The following is a 19,024-nucleotide window of genomic DNA, read 5'->3' as shown; positions in this document are numbered from 1 at the left end:
GTTTTTTTTTTTGTTTTTTTTTTTTTGCCACAAACCGCTTTACTCCACTGTTTCATTTTGAAAAATAAAGAGAAAAAAAAAAAACAAACAAGCAAAAAAAAAAAATTGGTGTTTGTGTGTTTTTATGGAGGTGGGGGGAGGACAAAATGGAGAAATAAAGGGGGGAAATAGAGAAATAAAGGGGGAAATAGAGAAATAAGGGGGGAAATAGAGAAGTAAAGGGGGGAAATAGAGAAATAAAGGGGGGAAATAGAGAAATAAAGGGGGAAATAGAGAAATAAAGGGGGAAATAGAGAAAAAAATAGAGAAATAAAGGGGGAAATGGGGGAAAAAATTAGAGAAATAAAGGGGGAAATGGGTGTTGCGGGGGTGGCAGCGGTGAAGCTTGGGGCCATCCCGGAGGATGCTACGGCCTGTCCTCGGTACCGGTAGCACCCAAACGGGGCCGGTATCGTGATTTAATGGGATTTGTAGGAATAATTACTATAATTTTCTTGCCCGGGGGTACCGGGAGAGAAGGGGGTGGGGGGGATGATGGACCCTCTGCAAAGCCCCCCCTACGGGGATGCAGCCGCGTCCCGACCGTGCAAGCACCGGTGCTGCTCTTCAACCGCGCTGCAGCCTCCGGACCCTCCCGGGAGGCTCAAGGGCACCGAGAGCGACCGACCGGTCGCTCTCGGTGCCCTTGAGCCTCCCGGGAGGGTCCGGAGGCTGCCCGCGGTGGCGGGGGGGGTACAAGGGACGGTTCCCCCTGCCCCCCCCCCCCCCGCTCCCACGGCCGGGCACGGAGCGGAGCGGGGCTAACCCCGGGGTACACGGACGCGCCACATCGGCACGGGCGGTACCGGAGAGGTGGGGTGTGTGGGTGTGGGTGGGAAGCAGAGCCCCGTCGCCACGGGGGCGAGGAACGGAGTGGGAGGGGGCGGTTTCACCCGTGGGCGGCGGGGTAGACTGAGGGCGCGGCGAGGGCTTGGGTAAGTAGCGGTCCCATGGTGTAATGGTTAGCACTCTGGACTTTGAATCCAGCGATCCGAGTTCAAATCTCGGTGGGACCTCGCGTCCTTTTTGCTCCTCCTTCGCCGCCGACTCCGGTAACGCGACGGGAGGCGGCCGCGAACCGGGCCGGGGGCCAGCACCGGGGATGCTCCCCCCCCCCCCCCGCAACGCTGCGTCTTCCCAGCCCCCGAGCGGGCTCCATTTTGTGCGGGGGCGCCCGTTCTTCACTGCGCATGCGCCGGAGGGGCGGGGCGGAGGACGGCGGGCGCGCTTTCTCTCAACTGCCGGCGCTGATTGGGCGCGCCGGCTGACACTCTCACCTCCCCGCGCTGCTATTGGCTGGAAGCGCGCTCCGCTCCGCCTCCCAGCGCGTTATAGTGTAGCGGAGCCGCCTGGTAGCGGCGTTCCATGGTAGTGGCCCCGCGGAGGCGGTGGTCTCGACACCGGGTGTTCGCGAACGCGAGTGGGCGGTGTGAGAGGTCTCGGGGTAAACGGCCTCAAAGGCCCGACCCTGGCTTAAGCCACCGTTGGGCCAGAAACGTCCTGAATCCCTTCAGCAGCGGCTTAGCCGGCTCTGACGCCGGTTTCCAGCCGTTTAACGTTGATTAACGGGTCAATCCCTTCCGAGCGCAGGAAACCTGGCCGCATCCAGGTCATCGGCCCGGATTAGGGGCAGCCCGGGCTCCGGCGCTCTGCTTCAGGGCCAGGAGCCGGGCCTTGGCAGAGCCGCTCTCCTCAGGGCCACCGGCCCTGCAACCCTGTGCCTCGCTGCCACAAGAAAGACAGAGGCCATGGTCGAGCTGGCAGGTTTATTTAGCGTCTGCAAGAAAGAACAAAGCCACCTTTATTTTTGTCTTTTTGGGCTAGGGAGGTGCGCGGAGTGGAGATACTGGCTGCAGGGGGGTGGCGGGGTCCCTCCCGCCTGAGGAAAAGCCTCTTCCTTGTGTCTGTCCTCTGCCAGGGAGCCCCCATCTTGGGGTGTCTCCGGGGCTTGAAGTGCCGAGGGACCCCATCCACCCCACGGACACGGTGCTGAGCAGGGCCAGCCCGTCGATGAGACCAAGCGGTGGCCCAGCAGGCAGGAAAACGCCGCTCCGAGTGGGGTCAAAAGCAATTTCCCTGCAAGCACGGCATTTTAAACTGTCCCAGGCCCGTCTCCACGTGTGCTCCCGGAGCCCCAGCAGCAGCCGCCAGCATCGCAGCAGACCCACAGCCTTCCCAACAGGCAGCAGGGACCTGCTGCACCATCGCCTCCTCCCAAACACTGGGTGGAAGGGATTTGTTCCTGCCCTGAGTTTGCGGCCATCGGTCTTCGCTGGGTCTAAATCTGCCGTGGGACGTGTGTGACCTCCGAGCAGAGGCTGTCTGGACCTCGGGGGAGCGTTTCACCGTGGGCCCGAGGGCTGCTGCGATGTCAGAGGTGGGCTAGCGTGAAGCAGAAGCGGGATGGGGACAGCCTGCGGCAGGGACGGGACCTGAGGGGCTCTGAAAAATAGAGTTGCTGCTTCTGTTTGGGGTTGATCGTCTGGGGAAGTTTTGGAGAGTTTTCCCAAAAATAGTATGTAGCTGTAATAGATTTAAAAAACAAACAAGAACAAAAAGAACCCAACACCCCCCCAAAAAACCCCAAACAACAAACCCCAGAAGCCTTCCCTAAAGTATCACCCTGCTGAACTGGGAAGCTGGCTGTGCCCCAGCTGATGTGCTTTTTTTCAATCAAGCAGGGGATGAAGTTTGTCCTAGAAAAAAGCTGCCCTTGGGAGCAGGAGGATCATGGCCTGGCATTGCTAGCTTAGGGCTCGGCGAGTCCTGTCTTACTGCAAGGAGCTGCTGCCCCCTAAACTGCCCGCTCCAAGTCATCCCCATCGCTGATGGGACATGGTGGGACGAGACTTTGTAGCCCTTCTGCCCGTACGGGGCCCGGTCGCGGCAGCAGAGGGGAGCTGACAGTGAAGCGGAGGCAGTGCCCGGAGCCACCGTGGTCGCAGGCAGGACCTGACAGCCCTGGGTTTGCTTTCCCACGGCTGCCAGGGGTTTCCCAGAAGAGGAAGCGAGACTGAGAGCCAGGGTGAGGGTTTAAACAAGCTGTCTGGAGCCTTGCTCCTTCCCATGCCCTACCCTGTGTTGGGTGAAGCCCACCCAGCCCTGCTCTGGCCATCCCCTGGCTCTCAATGCAAGGTGCATGGTGGGTGCAAGCCGTGGGCTGTAGGAGTGGTGGGCAGCGGTGGTCACCGGCTGGAGGGATGCATAGAAATAAAGAGAATAAAGCTTCAGACCCCTGGAAGCCTCAAAGCAGTGGGATGGGTATTTCCCTCCTGTGCCAGATGGGAAAACTGAGGCACGGAGAGGAACTGACTTGAGCAGGGTCCTGCTGGGAGGCTCTTCTGCAGCAAGTCGGGGCTCGGCTCCGGGGCTGGGCTGCTTGAAGAAGTCTGAGACCAGACACAGCTCTGCGGTTTCATTAAAACCCAGTTTGCTGCTGGCTGCTAAAAATGCAGAAGTTTTGCTTGCAGGAAACCAAATGTAGATCAGCTGTGAGAGCATAAAAATACACGCTGCGCTGGCTGCTGAACCTCATCTCCGGTGGCAGTGGGGTAATTTTTTTTTCTTTTTCTCTTTTTTTTCTTTTTTTTTTTTTTTTTCTCTTGCCATCCTTTAGATGCGCTACGCTTTGGTTCTGGACTCCCCAGTGCTGAGGTCAGACTACAGGGAAAGCAGGTTTCTGACAGTCTTGGCTTGCACATGGGAACATCCCTGTGCCCGGCGGTGACAGCAACGGGGGGGGGGTCAGCTTATCGTACAGCCACCCTTCTCCTTAAAGGGGTTCTTGTCCTCTGGGACTCCTTTCAGCAGCGGGTCCTCGCCCGCCATGGACTCGATGTACTCCTTGATCTCTTTGCCAGTCTTGGAGACCTGCCGAGGAAGGAGACACTCCATGTGGGTTATGGGATCGAATCCTCACTGCAGAGCTGCGCTCCCGCTCGTCAGCTGCCTACAAACCCACTCGTGCAGCCGGGAGAGGGGAACTGTGGCCTGAACATCCCACCCAGCATGTGGTATCCCCGAGAGCATCCCCAGGGTGCTACGGGCACCTCGCCGGGTGCAGGGCTGCAGCCCCTGGGCTCTGGGACGTGGGGCTAAGCCCGAGGGGGACATTTGCCTCGAGGGGAGAGGTGCGAATGCATATGCTTCTGCCTGTATTTGAGGTTTAATTTCAGGTGTTGTGGTTCTTTTCCTTTGCAGCACGATCAGGTCAGAAAGTTACCCCGGGGAATGGCCCCTTTGCGTTTTGGGTGGAAGACTCACCATTTGCCTCTCGTTCTTCACCTCCTTCTTCAGCTGATCCAGCTCCATCTTCAGCAGCTCCTTCTCTGTCATGTCCTGAGCCATTTTGCCCTGTAACCGCAGGGAAACAGCTCGTTATTATTGTATAGCTGGGCTTCTCCTAAGGCACATTAGGACTATTGCTTTGGCCCTAATAGTATTGCAAACGCCGCTAATGTCTCAGCTACCCCCGTGGTGAGAGATGGGCTGATGTTAAAAGAAAACCGAGGCAGGAGGCACCTTTCAAAACCCTTCTTGTAACATCTGCTGTAACCAGATTTTTGTTTGCTTGTTCTCAGCAGGCACATTGAGCGACAGATGCAGTTTGAGGGCAGCGGAGGAGGATCCAGCCTGGTTTTTAAAGAGGCCTTTGCTACCACAGAGGCTGTTTCCCCAAGACATGAGGTGGCCGGTTGAGTGGGGCTGGCTGAGCAGGGAGAAAAGCCGCTGCCTCGGGGCTGTCGGAGCAGCAGCCTCATAGAAGAGCCTGGATGCCCAGGTCTGCAAACTAGACCTTCCTGATCGGTGTCCTGTGCCTGGGCAAGAGCATCTTTGCAGGTTTTCTAAGGAACTAAATCTCTTTTTTTTTTTTTTTCTCCTTCTCGCCCCTCCTTGTGCCTTCCCCCCCAGGTAAGTGATAACACGGATCACGGCCCCTTCATTGCTGTGAACTCGCCTATTTGCATGCAGAGGCATTGCTTGCTGCGACTGAAAGTTTTTGGGGCCGTGTGGGTTGGAAAAGCCCAGCTCTTTTTTCACAAAAGCCTGTCCAAGGGTTATGTGAGATTCCTGCACAGCTGGCCTGTGCTGCTGAGATCTGTTCCCATGTTAAAACTTGGGTTTAAAAGCCTGGCCACAACCTTTTAAATAAAAAAAAAGTAAATGTGATTAAGCTGAAACATGCCTTGGCTCTGCTTTGGAAGGCATCAAGCTTGTGTGTCCCAGACCCCACTGGTTTTCTGCAGCTGCTCTCATGGCGTGTGTGCCCAGTGCTCCTCTCCCTGTTGATGTCCTGGGGGCACAGCCGGCCCCGGGAGATGCTCGTGGCAGAGCACGAGGAGCAGAAAGCCGTGGCACAGCCGTACTACTGACCCACGGAGAAGGTGGCTCCCAAACCGGGTGAACCCCACGATGCCATTTGTACCTGGAGGGAGCAAAGCCACTTACCTCTGGGGACGAGGGGCTGCCCCTCTCAGCGGCAGAGATGTTCAGATATCCATCCGAGAGGAGACACCGTTGACTGGACCCTCACGCTCCTGCTCCGGGCTTGAAGACTCCTTCAGCTCTCTGAGAGGGTAGCGGGGAGCAGATGTCTTTGGTCCTTAAGCTGATAATAGACTCAGGAGAATAAGCTGGTCAGGCATCGGGCATTAGCCTCAAAGCCCAGGGTAATTGGTGGTGGGGCTGTGGGGAGGGTGAGGATGAGGATGGGGGAGGAAGGATGCTTTGTGGGGTGGGTGGCTGGCTGGCTGGGGCACCTGGGAAGCCCTTGAGCCCCTGCCATGGGTGTCTGGGTCCTGCCTTGGCTGGGGCAGAGGGACGGACCCCTGTGGGAATCGGAGCAGCTTTCACCGAGTTTTAGGGAGGGGATGGAGAGGAGGGGAGCTGGGGCGAGGGGAGCTCTGGGGGCTGGCGCAGCCTCGTCGGGGGCCGGGAGCAGCTCAGGCGGCTCTCGGTCCTTCAGGGTTGTGAGGAGCTGGGCCGGTGCTGGAGGAAATTAATCATTTCCCTCGTCCTTGTGCTGGTGGGGCTGCGGGCTCAGGAAGGGCCGAGCCCTAACGTGGGTTTCGCTCCTGTCTGGCTGGTGCAAAGTCGCTGGGGCTGAGGACAGAGCCTGGGAGGCCCCAAGGAAGCATCTGTGGGAGGAGGAGGAGAGGACAGAGGGGGATTTCCTGCCCTCGGCACAGCCTCACCCGTGGGGACGTGAAACACTGTTAGCAAAGCACGGAGGAGGACACGCTGTCTGGGCGAGGGAAGGACGGATGCCTCCGTGGGGTCACTTGTCGCATCCCTCTGTACCCTGAGCTGAGTGAGGTCTGGGTGACCAGGGCGATGCTGCGTGGGGTGCACAGGGTGCAGGGGGCTTTCCCAGGGAGGAGGACCGGGCACTCAAAGCGCTGCCCTTGGCTGTGTCTCTTGCCTGGCTGATAAAGGCAAAGGGAAGGGAATCACCCTGCCTGGATGTGCCCGAGCCCGGCTCAGCCTCGCACCCACCGGGAGGGCAGCAGCAGCTCATGGAGGGTGGGCACGGGTGGCAGAGATGGGGGTGGGCATCTTTTTCGATCGCTCACCCCCACCCTGCACTGCCGGTTCCTCCGTGACTCGCATCCTTCACCGTCACAGCCGCTCTCATCCCCTGCCCCGGTGGGGTGACCACTAGCCGCAGCTGGGGGCTTGCCCCCCTGCCTCCCAACACATCCCTCATGGGGCTGGGGCCATGCTGGCTTCCTCCCCGCTGGCCCCTCGCTTTTCCTCGCCACCCCTGACTCTCCAGAGGGCCGTGATGTGAAGGTGGCCGGAGCGGGCTCCATGCCTGCGGGGTGTCCCCTCGAGGGGGGGGGACGGACGGGACACCGCGGCGCCTGCGGGCCCTGCGTCAGCACCGCCGCGAGCTTCAAAACCCAGCGCCGAGGCGGCCGGGGAGGAAGTGGGAGCCGAGCCCGGCACCATGTCAGAGCTGGAGCAGCTACAGCAGCGCGACATCCCGGCTGGCCGGCAGGTCCTGCGCGACCACCACTGCAACCTCCACAGGGTCGCCGACTACTGCGAAAGCAACTACCTGCAGGTGAGGGGGACGGGGACAGTCGGGGACATCGCGGGATGAGCTGTGCCTTTGGGGCTGGGCACCGTGCTGGGGACAGCCGGGAGTCCTGGTGAGATGGTGGTCCCGGAGGGGTGGCTGATGGGTGGCGGCGAAGGCTCTGCCCTCGGAGACGGGAGCCTGAGCATCCCTTTTAGGTTTCTACCAAGCATTGCATGCCGCTGTTTAGGTTTTTTTCTTTCATGCCTCAGTTTCCCCTCTTGCTCCACAGTAGCTTTTCTGCTCAGCTCTCAGGGTGGGTTTGGGATGAAGGGAGATTTCTCCAGAGGTTTGGTGCCTCCGGAGAAGCGCTGGGAGGGGACCAGGGACACCAGCCCCGCCTGGGCTGTCCCCGGGCTGTCCCCAGGGTTTCGGAGGTGCCTCCTGGCAGGGCAGAGGGGAGCTGGGTGCCTGCACACGCAGAGCAAGCATGAAGATCTGCCGCCGTTGGTGTCCCTCCTCCTCCTCCCCCCTGCCTGGCCCCCACTGAGGGAAGAGGAGGCAGGAGCTTTTGGGATGAAATAGGAGGGAAAAGGCTTGTTCTGGCCCTGTTTGCTGGGGAGGGTGTCTTGGCTGGAGGGGTCCCTGCGTGCTTTGCAGAGCCCGTGTCTGTGGCCTCGCTGGCTCGAGCCAGACCCCAGGGCTGCTCCCAAGGGGTCGGACCTGCTGGAGCGGAGCTGAAGGGGAAACGTGCTGAACTATTCAGAGAACTGAGACACCGGCTGGTGGCACGGCTGGTGGCATGGCCGGCTGTCCCACGCGTAGCCGGCTGGCGGCATGGCCAGCCGTTCCCAAGGGTGGCAGGAAGCTGAGCCGGGCACTCGGCTCCAGCCCCTGCCAAAACGGCGGCAGCATCCCGGGGAGGAATCACGGTGACTCCCTGATGCTGGAAAAGCTGAGCACCGCTGCCTGACGGGTGCCTGTGTGTCCCGCCGGCGGAGCCGGAGGAAGTTTGATGCATTTGGAAAGCAGAAGGAAGCATCTTTGCTACCGTGTGACTCCAGCGTGAAGATGGAGGGTGGCGGTGGCCGCACGGGGTGGGCTCATCCCACCGGCTGGGTTTCCCCCTCCAGGCGAGCGACAAGCGGAAGGCACTGGAGGAGACGATGGCGCTGAGCACGCAGTCCCTGGCCAGCGTGACGTACCAGGTCAGCAGCCTGGCCACCGCCTTCCTCCGGCTGCTGGACCTGCAAGCGGCCGAGCTGCGGAAGGTGGAGGCCGACGTCAGCTGCGTGGCCCAGGTGGGATCGTCCTCCGACCGGTGCTGGCACGTGTTGGGGTTTGGGTCCTGAGAAGGGGATGGGCTCTGGGAAAGGGGGTTTGGGCAGCTCGAAAGGGCTGGAGACCCTCCTTCCCCGCAGCTTGAAGAGCCCGTCAGCCCCCCTGTAGCATCACCTTGCAGTGGAAATGCAAGACCGTCTCCTTGGGTGGTGGTGGGGGTCACCCAACACATCACGGGGGACGAGTCCACCTGGGGCTGGGAAACTGGTCTCTGGGGTGTTCTCCCAGTCTGGTCACTTGCAAATCCCAGTGAAGGGGACCGTGGGAACTGCCTGGAAAATCTCAGAGGAGCCAAAGTGGGCTCTGAGTGTTGACTTGGCTGCCACGCTTTCCTCTTGCTGTAGCCTGGCCTTGTCCTCCCAGAGCTTAGGGACACGGATGCAGAGTCCTGTGGCCACCCGCCCTGTTCCTAGCACTTGGAAGCCACTTGGAGCCTTTCCAGCCACGGAAGAGACGGGACCTGGTGCTCACGCTGGAAGCAGCAGGAAAACAGCTTATGGGTGGCTGAGGCTCACACATCCCCCTGCCACTGCCCTGTTCCCTCATCCCCTGCTTTAGGAAGGGCCAGATCCGCTGCGGTGGCATCAAGGGCATCACTCGCTCTGCTGTGATAGAGCAGAGCAGGATCTGCCCCTGTGGCTTTGGCCGGGCCAAGGGCGTTCAGGCTCAATCCTGATCCTTCCCTGCAACCCTTCCCTTACAGGCAGGGAGACGGGCTGGGAAGGGTGGTGGGACTTGGAGGGGGCAGCAGGAGGTGGGGAGAACCTGGAATGGGACGGTGGGAACAGTGTCGTCTCCACAGAGGGTTGACATGCACAAGGAGAAGGTGTCTCGCCGGGAGATTGGCTTGTTGACCGTCAGCAAGAGGTTCCCGTCCTACCAGAAGATCATGTCCCCCCCAGCCCGCCCTGCCTGGAGCCCTACTACAGGAAACCCCTCAACTTCAGCATCCTGGATGACATCGGCCACGGCATAAAGGTCAGCCCAGGGCTAGGAGGGTGTCCCACAGGGGTGAGGGGGCTTGGATGGGCTTTCTCAGTCCCCCATGTCCCCAGTGTTGCACCGATGGGTGCACAGGTGGGCTCAAATCCCTGCTTGATGGAGAAGCGGGATCTGTCCATGCCCTGCAGCCCACTCCAGGACTCATCCTGCTGGGGCTCGGTGGTCCCAGCTTGGGGAGGGGGGACATGGTCCAATATAGCAAAGGGAAACTAAGGCACACAACGCTCAGCAAAGGCCATCAGCGCCGCTGGGGCCGGTGCTGAGCCGCGATGCTCTCACCCCCACGGTGCCTTTCCCAGCACTGAAACCGCCCGCGCAGGAAGGCGCCCACGGGGAGGGGGGGGGTTCGGCAGCTTCGCAGGCGTGAGCCCCCGGCAAAGCCGCAGCGGGGCCGGAGGGGAAGTGGCGGCGCTGGGGCCGTGGTTCCCATGGTGGCGGGCGCCTCTCGGCTGCCTCTGCACCGCAGCATCGGCGGCTCCTTCCGCTCGGCTGCTCCCATCGAGGGGGGGGCCCAGCAGAGACCTCGGGGTGCTGCTTCCCGCGGTGGGTGGGTGGGTGGGTGGGGTGTCACAGGCCTCTGGGGTGCAATGAGTTTGTGGGGCAGCTGTGGCTGCCCTCACCCATCGCGTCTCCGTGTCTCCCTGTGCCCTCAGGACCACAGCACCCAGCTGTCCCGCACGGGCACCCTGGCTCGGAAGGGGATCAAGTCGGCGGCGCAGGCTGCGGGCACCCTGGGGTGAGGCTGCGGGTGGGGATGGGGGCTTTGCCTGTCTGTGTCACCGAGCAGTGACACATGGCATGGGCTTGCCTGATGCTGCTGCCATCGGGGTCCCATCCCTGTGCCGAGCCGCCGGCCGGGCTGGGGGCTCAGCAGCCGCTCTGCCCGCAGGAGAAGCACCCGCATCCCTGAGCCCATCCAGCCGCCCGTAGTTCCCGAGGGCAAGCTCTCTGCAGCCTCCTCCACCTCCTCGCTGATATCTGTCAGGTACCGGCACTGCCTGGGGGGGCGGGAGGGCCTGGGGGTGTCAAGAGAGCCCGGGGCAGCCACTGTCACCCCACTGCTCAGAGGAGGTTCTGCTGCAAAGGGGTTTTGATGAAAAATATGCGTTTTGGGAGTGGGAGATTTGCTACCCTGGGCAATGCTTGTCTCCAGAGCAAAAATATCCTCTTACGGAGAGGGTCTCCGATGGGGAAACTGAAGCACAGGGTGGGGAAAGGGTTTGTACAGGGTTTGCACACAGATGCCAGGGTGTCCTGCCCACACAGTGACCGCAACGAGTGGCACCCTGTCCTGGGCAAGTGTCTGTATTCAAAGAGTGGGGGGAAGAGCCAGCCCCCCCCAGCCTGGCCCCCCCCCCCCCACCCTGACACTGCTGCTCCTCCGCCCTCAGCTCGAGCGGAGCCCCGGCAGCCCCCAGCGAAGGCATCCCCGCGCCGCCGCTGCCGCTCCCCTCCCTGCCAGGGCCATCCCCACCGCCTGCGGCTGCCATCCCGCCGCCCCCGCCTCTCCCCGGGGACCTGCTCCCACCACCGCCGGGGGACCTGGCCATGCCCCCAGGTGAGTGCTCGGTGGTCCGGGGATGCTCAGCATGGGGGGTTAGCGGGGACGTGGGGGGGCTGCATGTAGCCTCTGCCCCCCATGGAGCCCTTCATCCCCCCATCGGTTTTGCAGCCCCGGATGACCTCGAGCCGGCACCGCTGCCACCACCAGCTTTGCCAGACTTTGAGGATTTGGCCCCACCGCCGCTGCCTGCCGCAGAGGACCCCCCGGGTCCCGGACAGCTACCTGGAGAAAGGTATGGTGAATCCCCAGATCCCCCCATCTCTTTGCCGTGGTGCTTTTGGTTGAGCCTCTGCTCACAATCACGGCACTGAGGGCCCAACTCTGCCCCGGCATGGGCTGGAGCTGGGATGGTAAGTGATGCCGTGGTCTGCTCACGTCCCCCTGTCCCCCCCAGTCCTTCCTGGCGGTGGCCTGTCCCCTGTGGTGGCCTTGCCAGGCTCCATGGCCCCTCTCTCCCTCCTCTCACAGTGGTGGCCCTCTACCCCTACACGCGGCAGAAGGACAACGAGCTCTCCTTCCAGCCTGGGGCCCTCCTCTTCGTCACGCGGCGGTACTCGGATGGCTGGTGTGAGGGCGTCATGGGCGAGGAAGCAGGTTTCTTCCCCGGCAATTACGTGGAGCCCTTCTGAGTGCCACGGGTGGGCAGCCCCCCCTGTACCCCCCAACCCGGCTCACTCGCCCGGCTGGGCCACATCCTGCTCCGGCTCGGGCAGGGCTCTGCTTTGCCTTTCAATGTTGGCTTTGCATGGCTGGGCTTTCACACAGCTCAGCCCTTGCACGGGCAGCTGGACTGGGTGCCACTGCCGGCACCGCTGCACCCTGGTAGCCTCTAGCACCCAGAGCATCCCCATGCCCAGCCCCTCTCCCATCTTCCTTTTCTTAACGTTTTTAATGACAGCAGCCCTGGCTGCTGCTGGTGCAGGGAAGGTTTAGCACCGGGACACCGCAGCTCTCTCAGCCGATGGCAACGTGGTGGGCGGCACGTTGGTCCCATGGGCTGATCCTGGCCATGCTCCCGGCCCCACGGGAGGAGCGAGGGCAGCGCAGGACCGAAGCGCAGATAGAGGAGATGGGGGCCAAATGCCCGCAGGAAGGAGGAGAGCAGCACCCAGCTGTGACCCCAGGGAACCTGCCTGCCGTCCCCATCGGCTTGAGATGCAGAGGGGGATGAGCCGGGGCCCAATCCTGCACCAGAGGGGTCCCCACAGGGTCCCCTGCAGAGCATCGCTTGTACCCTGGCCCTGCTCTGCTGCTCCCCCTCCAACGCCGTTCCTCCCCTCCCTCCCCGCCTTTCACCAGCCCAAGGAAGAGAAACGACACGTACGTGCAACTCAGAGAGCCGTTTCACACCCAGGTTTATGTCCTGGATACACAAGTTGTTTGTATCTGCAATATATAGATATATATCTATATACATATATATGTATTTTTTTTAATTCCATGGCTTTAAGTTCCACACAGTTGAACAGGGTCCGGAGGAGGAAGAACGAAGAGGGGGGGAAATGAAATAGAGGAGGAACAACTCAGGGCTGCTTTGGTTATTTCCTTACTGCTCAGGTTTGCTGTCAGGGTTTCTACGCTTTGGAGGAGTTACGAGCCACCCTCAGGGGCCGGTAAGGCTGTGGATAAATCCAGGAGAAGCCAACACCAGAGAGCAGCGAATACTGTAGGTTCCCCCCCCCCCGCAGAGTGCAATTAGAAGGGGCAATTAATACTGCAGCAGGGCAGGGGGACACGGGGCAGGGGGGGGGTTTGGCCTCCGGGGACCCGATGCCAGGAGAAGTGCTTACAGCACCACACCTCCCGGGGGGAGGTTTGGCACCTCTCGACCAGGTCAGGAGGGAAATCAACCCCCGGGGTAAGAGGGAGTCGATACGATCCAGCAAACACAAGGAGACGACTGGTAATGGCTGGAGGCGAGGAGGAACCCGTCCACCCCAGGGACACGGGGGATGTTTTGCCCTGGAAGCAGAAGCAGAGGATGGAGGTGGAAGGCAAAGCAGGTCCTCCTCCCTGCAGAGGGATGCAGTCGCCGTGCCCTGGGGATGGGCACTAAAGGTTTTTTCCAAACGTACCACCTTTCCAAAAGGTTTCCTGTCCCTCACGTCATGTTTTTTTCAGATAATAAAAGTCTCAAGGGACAATTAATTCCATCGCAAGGCTCAGCAACTGAGCCAGGAGCCGCCCTGCCCAGGCAGGGTGCGGAGGGCAAGCCGGGGAGCCCGAGCAGCACGAATTTCCGCAATAAATTTCCAGCGGCCTCATGAAGAGGCAAGGAGCCCTCGAGCATCAGGTTCAAGGCAACAGCACGCAGCTCCTGGCGTGGCCGGCGGAGGTCGGGCAGGCGAGGGGGATGAAGGCAGGAGGAAGCATGTGCAGGGCCCAGCCCGCGGGGAGCCGGCTTCTGGTCTTTTAGGAATTGCTCTTGTGAAGTCAAAAGGGAAAGAAAAAAAACAACACAACAACAACAAAAAAATCACCATTAGTGTTGGCAACACCCACGCTGGAGTAGATGTCTGAGCTGCATAGAGAAGGCTTCGTCTCAACGTGGCAGGGGAAGGAGAAGGGGGGACCTAGAGAAAGTGCTTTAATCACCGGGGAGAAAGGAGCTTGGAGAGGAAAGGCAGGAAAGCAACCCAGGCGTGGGGGCTGAGCGAGCAGTGCCGATGAGCGTGGGGTACAGGGTGTGACCCCCCCCAGGCTTCTCCTTTCCCAGCTGCTTACAGTAAGCAAGTCTCTTCAGAGCCATCCTCAACACTTCTTCTTGAGGACCTCCTGGAGATAGCGGGCAACTTCTGCAGCTGACTCCCAGGGGACAACAGTGGCCTGGAAGGCTCCAGGCTGCTTCTTCTCCATCTCTTGGGTCATCCGGTGCATGGGATAGCCCTTCCGCGGGAAAGCCACGTCAGCTGAAGTCAAAGTCACAGAAGGGCAGAAGTCATTGGCACCATCTCCCACGTAGAAGACCCTCTCGAACTCCACCTCCTCCTGGGCTCTCTCCGCCAGGTACTCTGTTAGGATTTTGCGTTTGCACATGTTGGCCGGGCAGTCAAGGCACTTGTGGCTGTGGTAGGGCCCCAAGGTGAAGTACCCCCTCTTGTCAAAGCCGGACGGGTTGCTGAAGATCTTGCGGAAGAGGGAGTAGAAACCGGCTGCCCTCAGATTGCATTCGATGCCGAACATGTTGGCATCGGAGATGAGGATGATCTCAAAGAGCTCGTGGTTCTTGGAGAGGAACTGGAAGAGGTCCGGCATGCCAGGGGACAGGGGGATGTTCTCATAGACAGTCTTGAAGTCCCCCATCTTGACCCCCTGGTCCCCCATGTACGCCAGGACGCGCTGCATGTACTCGTTGTAGAAGCCCTCGCGGAAGGTCTGTCGGATGTGCTCCGGAAGCGCCTGCCCCGGCGCCGCCCGGACGATGGAGTCATCGCTGTTCTCATTGATGATGGTCTCGTCGAAATCGAAGATGAGGAGGTATTTGGGAGGCCGGGGGCTGGCCATACCAACACCCTGCGAAGTGGAAGAATAACGTCCAGCCGTTAGTTCAAGCCACTTTGCTTCAGCCTTCGCACAGCGATGGTGACAACCACAGCAGCAAGAGGCTGCCAGCCCTGCAGAGCGATGCTCCTTGGCTACCTTACCCCCAAGGCAGCTTATCAGCCCCGCTGGGCTCGGGGGCGGCTAATCCCCTGCTGACATACCTCAGCCCCGGCCAGCCCCAAGGCATTTATCCTGCCTATAAAGAGATCATTTTGTCACCGCTAATCCCATTCCTGCAGTCAAGGCGGTCACTGGGGCGAGCAACCGCCGCACACGTCCTCCCATGGGACGCGGGGCCAGACTGCGCCTCGGGGCGTTTTGTGCAGGGAGGGTTCTCGGGAGCAGGGGTTTACTCCCCAACAGGCTCCTGTCCCACCTCTGAAAAGGGGTTTGTGTCCCTGCAGCCCCCTCTTGCTGCCAGGGCAAGTCTGGCTCTTCCCCACAGAGGAAAACATTTTGCGGGTTGATTTTTTTTGCTCCATCACCCAGGCGCAGTTTCCCCCTGGGTCGGACTCTGCAGGCACCGCAGGCTCCTGAGAAGCCTGGGGTAACTCAGAGCCGCCTCCTGCCCTGCTCTAAAACCAAAGTAAACCCATTTTGCCAACACGGTGCAAAACCGGTGAGCCCCAGCCCAGCCTCCCGGTGCCCACCCGCTCCCCTCGGCTAAAGCCACCGTGGCCCCAGCAGCACCCGCTCACCTCCCGGCTGCTCCCGTGCTGCCTGCGGCCAGAGGTTTGCAGGGATGGGGACCCGATTCCTGCTCCCTGCCCCTGAGAAGAGAGGGGGGGGACACACACAACCCCGCTCAGAGAGGACAAGACGGGTGAGAATGGCACTGACCTTAAACAGGCATGGCAGCCCAACGCCCTCACAGCACCTTTTCATTTTAAGACCATCACTCTGCAGGCAGCGTGTTGCTGAAGGCAGCGCTTAGGGCTCGCCGGGCTGCTCTCCTGGCTGCAAACCACAAAGAAGGGGGAGTTTGGTTAATGGCTTGGGTTTTCCCCGGCTGCCACCTTCGGGCACAGCACCAAAACAGCACGGCACGGCCGGGCTCTACGTTCTGCAGCGAACTCCCAAGCTCAGGACCTTTCGTACCAGGAATGGAGGAATTAAAGGAGTCTCCGAAGAGTGGGGTGAGCGGGCAGAGCCCGTTTAATGCGTATGATCCCTCTTAATTCCCCCGAGTGCCCAGGCTTTGCCGCACGTGAAAGCAGCCAGCAGAACGGCTCAGCAATAAACCCCGGCAACATATGCCCTGTTCCAAAATTGCCCTGATTTTCTTCCAGTATAATTAGTTCGGGGTGTTTCTTTTAATGGAGTAATTATCCTGGAATGAAACCAGGTGCCCAGGCAGCTCCGGTGAGGATGTGCCAGTCTGCTGCCCTGCAGCGAAGGCAGAGCCCAGGTTACGCCTCCTGCATTTTGCCGACCTCTTGTAGTCCACAGCGATCAAAGCAGAGCGATGGGAAACCTCAGAAAACCAACCTTGCAGCCAAACCTGGCTGGAAACTCAGCCGGATGGTTAGCGGGAGGAATAACACACTGGGACACGGGAAATTTTAACTGGGCACCAGTAGCTCGACTTAGCTGGGGCTAGGAGGATTTCAATGACTTTTTTGTCATCCGCATGACAACAGGAAGACTTTTTCAGCTGAAGGTGATTTGTGTGGGATTTGTCTGGTTTGAAGCCCAGCATCAAACTATTTTGGGCACAAACGCGATTCATGACTCTGCTAAAATAACAAACCACAACTGCAACTCAAAGGTGGCACACTGCAAAAGGAAGCGGGCACTCAAAATTAAACCCCGGGTTGAAATCTTCTAAAAGCGACTTTTTGTGACACCTTCAAACCAAACACTAGTTATTTCTTCGTAGAAGCGTCCATCAAAAGACGATGTTTATTTACAGACATCATCTGAAGCCAAATAATGCTACAGCCAGCCGGGAGGTGGGATTAGCCACCACGATTTTCAGGGCCAAACCAAGAGAAACAGAAAAAAAAGATTAAACAAGAAAAAGGAATTGTAATTTTTGTCATTATATTCTAAAGAGCTGCCAGCGGTGAGAAAATAATTTGGGTCTAAGCCTTAAGGAGACGTCGTGGTACTGATGCAGCGGCACTGGAATGGCTGGTTAACCCCGTGGACACCATTACAGGCGGCTGTAAGGGACAACGTGGACACGGGGAGCTAACCTGCCCCAAAAAAGCTCTTTGGGGCCCAAGGTTCTTGCATTTTGCAAAAGAGCAAAGGCTAACAGCACACATCTTGGAGTTCGGGCAGATGAGGTCAAACATGGAGCTGAACAGCAACCTCCATGCAATCTACAGTCCCTTTAGCACTTTTCAGCTGAGGTTCCCCAAACACCTTCCATTTAGTCACCTCTCCTGAATTAACGTGGTGTTATGTACATAAAAAACTGACCTACGAGCTGGGGAAAAGCCCGTTTGGTCTCTTTCGGCTTACTTCAGCTCTCGAAGGAGAGCTGACCAGCACGAGGTCAGAAGCAGCATCGTCCACCTCAATCTCACATTAATTTAGCCTCAGCAGAGCTCCCTGCAGCTCTCGCCTCCCCTCCCCACCTCCCAGGCATCACTTTGCTCTCCCTGAAGCACCGTGGGCACCAATAACCCCAGCGGGGATAAATCCATCCATTCCCAAGAGCTGGAAAACGAAATCAGTTGCTCTACCAGGCTCCTCACCCCGGTGTCCCCGGCATTGCCACCGCTGCTGCACAGAGCCTCTCCCAGCCCAGGGCTCTGAGCCAAGCGCCCTGACGGCAGCGTCCCCTTCGTGGCTCACGGGGGAGGAGAGAGGCAACTGGACCATTTTCTGTGGGATTTCTAAGGAAAACGATAATCCGTGAAGTCAGCTTGGACAATTGCTGCCCCGCATCTACCGGCAGGAGATGGGAGCATCCCTGCCACGCTTCTGCAAGAGCCGCCTTCTGCTCTCCACCATCCCCAACGCTCCTATTAATTGTATCAAAACGTGCATTGCTTTTACGCAAAGGAGAAATTAAAACCTAAGCCAGCGTTATTTAGTGAATAAAGGTCCGGGATGGGACTTCTCACCACCGGCCTCTGGGGGCCGTTGAGCAAATTACATCCTTCCCCCATGCGCTGTTTTCCCCTTACGATACAGAAAAGGGAGATAGCAGCGTTAGGAGCAACTCTTAATAAACCAGCGCTCATCCTCTCCAGCTAAAGACAAGCAGGCTGAGCTGTGGGGTCTGGCAGGGGCCACCTCAAACCCTGACTCTCCCCCGCGCAGGAGGGGAGTGGAGATGAGAAAAAAAAATACTTAGCAAAACTCCCAGCCCTAAATTCTCCCATTAAATCCAGCCAGGAGCCGGCGGTGCCCGCGGGCACACCGCTAGCGGCGTGGGATGGAGCAGCTGGCTCCATCCGGGGTAGGGAGAAGCGAAATCCCTGCAGGACCGTGTCACCGCTCCCAGCGGAGCTATTTCTGCGTGGAAATGACTCACCCGGCGGCTGCCTCCCGGGAGCGCGTCCGTCCACCGTCTGCAAAAAAGGGACTCCCTCCAAAATAAAAGAAAAGCGGCTGCGCTTCCTAACATTATGCAAAGCCTGAATGTTGAAACAGAAAATAAAACAGACATTTGCTCATTAATCACGTCAAACGTAAAGGCTTAAACAAACTGAATTCAGGATGAGGGTCAAAATATGCCTGATAAAAGCGGTGAGCTGCTGGGTTCACCACGAGAATAATTTCCCAGGGTAGTTTATCCCCAAAATCTCGATGTTTTCTTCCCCTCTGGCAATACCTCCAGCCATCCCCGGGATCTTTCTGCCCCGAAGAGGCCCAGGGAGGAAAGGCTGAAGCCCAGCAACGTTCGCTGCCCTCGCTACCTCTGCAGATCAGCTCTTGCTGCGCATCCCGGCAGCCCTCTGCACCGTCGTGCGACTTCGGGCTTAATCCCATAACGCGTTCAGCACAGGACGAGCTGCACGGAGAGGAGCAGCGCTCTGCACCCGCCCTCCGCCGCAGGATCAGGCCCTTACGTGAGCCCCCGTCGCACCCAAGGGAGCTTGGATGGGGATCAGCACCCGATTTCGGAGCTGGGAACCGCTGAGCCTCGAGAGCGAGGGGGCACGGGGGCATTTCCCAATTGCAGGCACAGTCGCTGGGCTGGTTTTAATCACCCAGCGTACTCTGCTCTTGCCTGTATTTAACATTTTTAACCTTAAAAAATCATTTGATGTTTCTGGTGTGTACAACATGTTTGGGTTTTTTTAATTATAACTCAAAACCCAACCGCTGACCTTTAGCAAACTCGTTTGTCCGCCCCCAGGACAGCATTAAGGGCAAAACAAGAGGACAGAGTCCCGCTGCCCCAAAAGCAAAGGAGGGGAAAACCTCCCTCTCCGGCACCATCAGGCACGTCATTGGGATCATGAGACAATTTCACCGCTCCTGGAATAAAACCTGGCCTGCTCCCATCCCTGGCTGTCTACACAGCTCCCGAAGCAGAAGCAAATGAGCAAATT

The 19,024-nt window shown here is 59.1% G+C and overlaps 3 protein-coding genes and 1 non-coding gene across 4 annotated transcripts; 2 read left to right on the top strand and 2 right to left on the bottom strand.

Moving 5' to 3' along the window:
* Nucleotides 1-983: 983 nt before the first annotated feature.
* Nucleotides 984-1,055, top strand: TRNAQ-UUG (transfer RNA glutamine (anticodon UUG)). The gene has a single exon. It is a non-coding gene; the product is annotated as a tRNA-Gln (tRNA).
* A 2,728-nt stretch (nt 1,056-3,783) lies between these two features.
* On the bottom strand, nt 3,784-4,386 carry GNGT2 (G protein subunit gamma transducin 2). The gene is made up of 2 exons (XM_050911899.1): nt 4,303-4,386; nt 3,784-3,909 (listed from the first exon to the last, which is right to left on the bottom strand). Exons 1-2 carry the CDS (start codon nt 4,384-4,386, stop codon nt 3,784-3,786), a joined length of 210 nt encoding a protein of 69 aa, XP_050767856.1.
* Nucleotides 4,387-6,988: 2,602 nt separating this feature from the next.
* ABI3 (ABI family member 3) lies at nt 6,989-11,596 on the top strand. Its single transcript, XM_050911876.1, is given in 10 exon segments — nt 6,989-7,105; nt 8,194-8,361; nt 9,204-9,291; nt 9,294-9,379; nt 10,057-10,139; nt 10,293-10,388; nt 10,795-10,961; nt 11,049-11,172; nt 11,174-11,199; nt 11,436-11,596. Coding segments are annotated over 10 exon segments (1,116 nt in total).
* Nucleotides 11,597-13,667: 2,071 nt separating this feature from the next.
* On the bottom strand, nt 13,668-18,097 carry PHOSPHO1 (phosphoethanolamine/phosphocholine phosphatase 1). The gene is made up of 3 exons (XM_050911820.1): nt 18,001-18,097; nt 15,351-15,467; nt 13,668-14,480 (listed from the first exon to the last, which is right to left on the bottom strand). The coding sequence occupies exons 2-3, from the start codon at nt 15,393-15,395 to the stop codon at nt 13,719-13,721; spliced, it is 807 nt and encodes a 268-aa protein (XP_050767777.1). The 5' UTR covers nt 15,396-15,467; nt 18,001-18,097; the 3' UTR covers nt 13,668-13,718.
* Nucleotides 18,098-19,024: the final 927 nt, after the last annotated feature.

Source organism: Gymnogyps californianus, chromosome 28 (genome assembly GCF_018139145.2).
Source record: "Gymnogyps californianus isolate 813 chromosome 28, ASM1813914v2, whole genome shotgun sequence".
NCBI lineage: Eukaryota > Metazoa > Chordata > Aves > Accipitriformes > Cathartidae > Gymnogyps > Gymnogyps californianus.
This window is presented reverse-complemented; position numbering and strand designations above follow the sequence as displayed.

Excerpts from the sequence above, each read along its gene's own strand:
- GNGT2 (XM_050911899.1), bottom strand. The coding sequence starts at position 4,386 with ATGGCTCAGGACATGACAGAGAAGGAGCTGCTGAAGATGGAGCTGGAT. Across the intron at positions 3,910-4,302 it reads TGAAGAACGAGAGGCAAATG|GTCTCCAAGACTGGCAAAGA; the intron begins GTGAGTCTTCCA and ends CTTCCTCGGCAG.
- PHOSPHO1 (XM_050911820.1), bottom strand. The coding sequence starts at position 15,395 with ATGAAAAGGTGCTGTGAGGGCGTTGGGCTGCCATGCCTGTTTAAG. Across the intron at positions 14,481-15,350 it reads GGCTGCCATGCCTGTTTAAG|GGTGTTGGTATGGCCAGCCC; the intron begins GTCAGTGCCATT and ends TCCACTTCGCAG.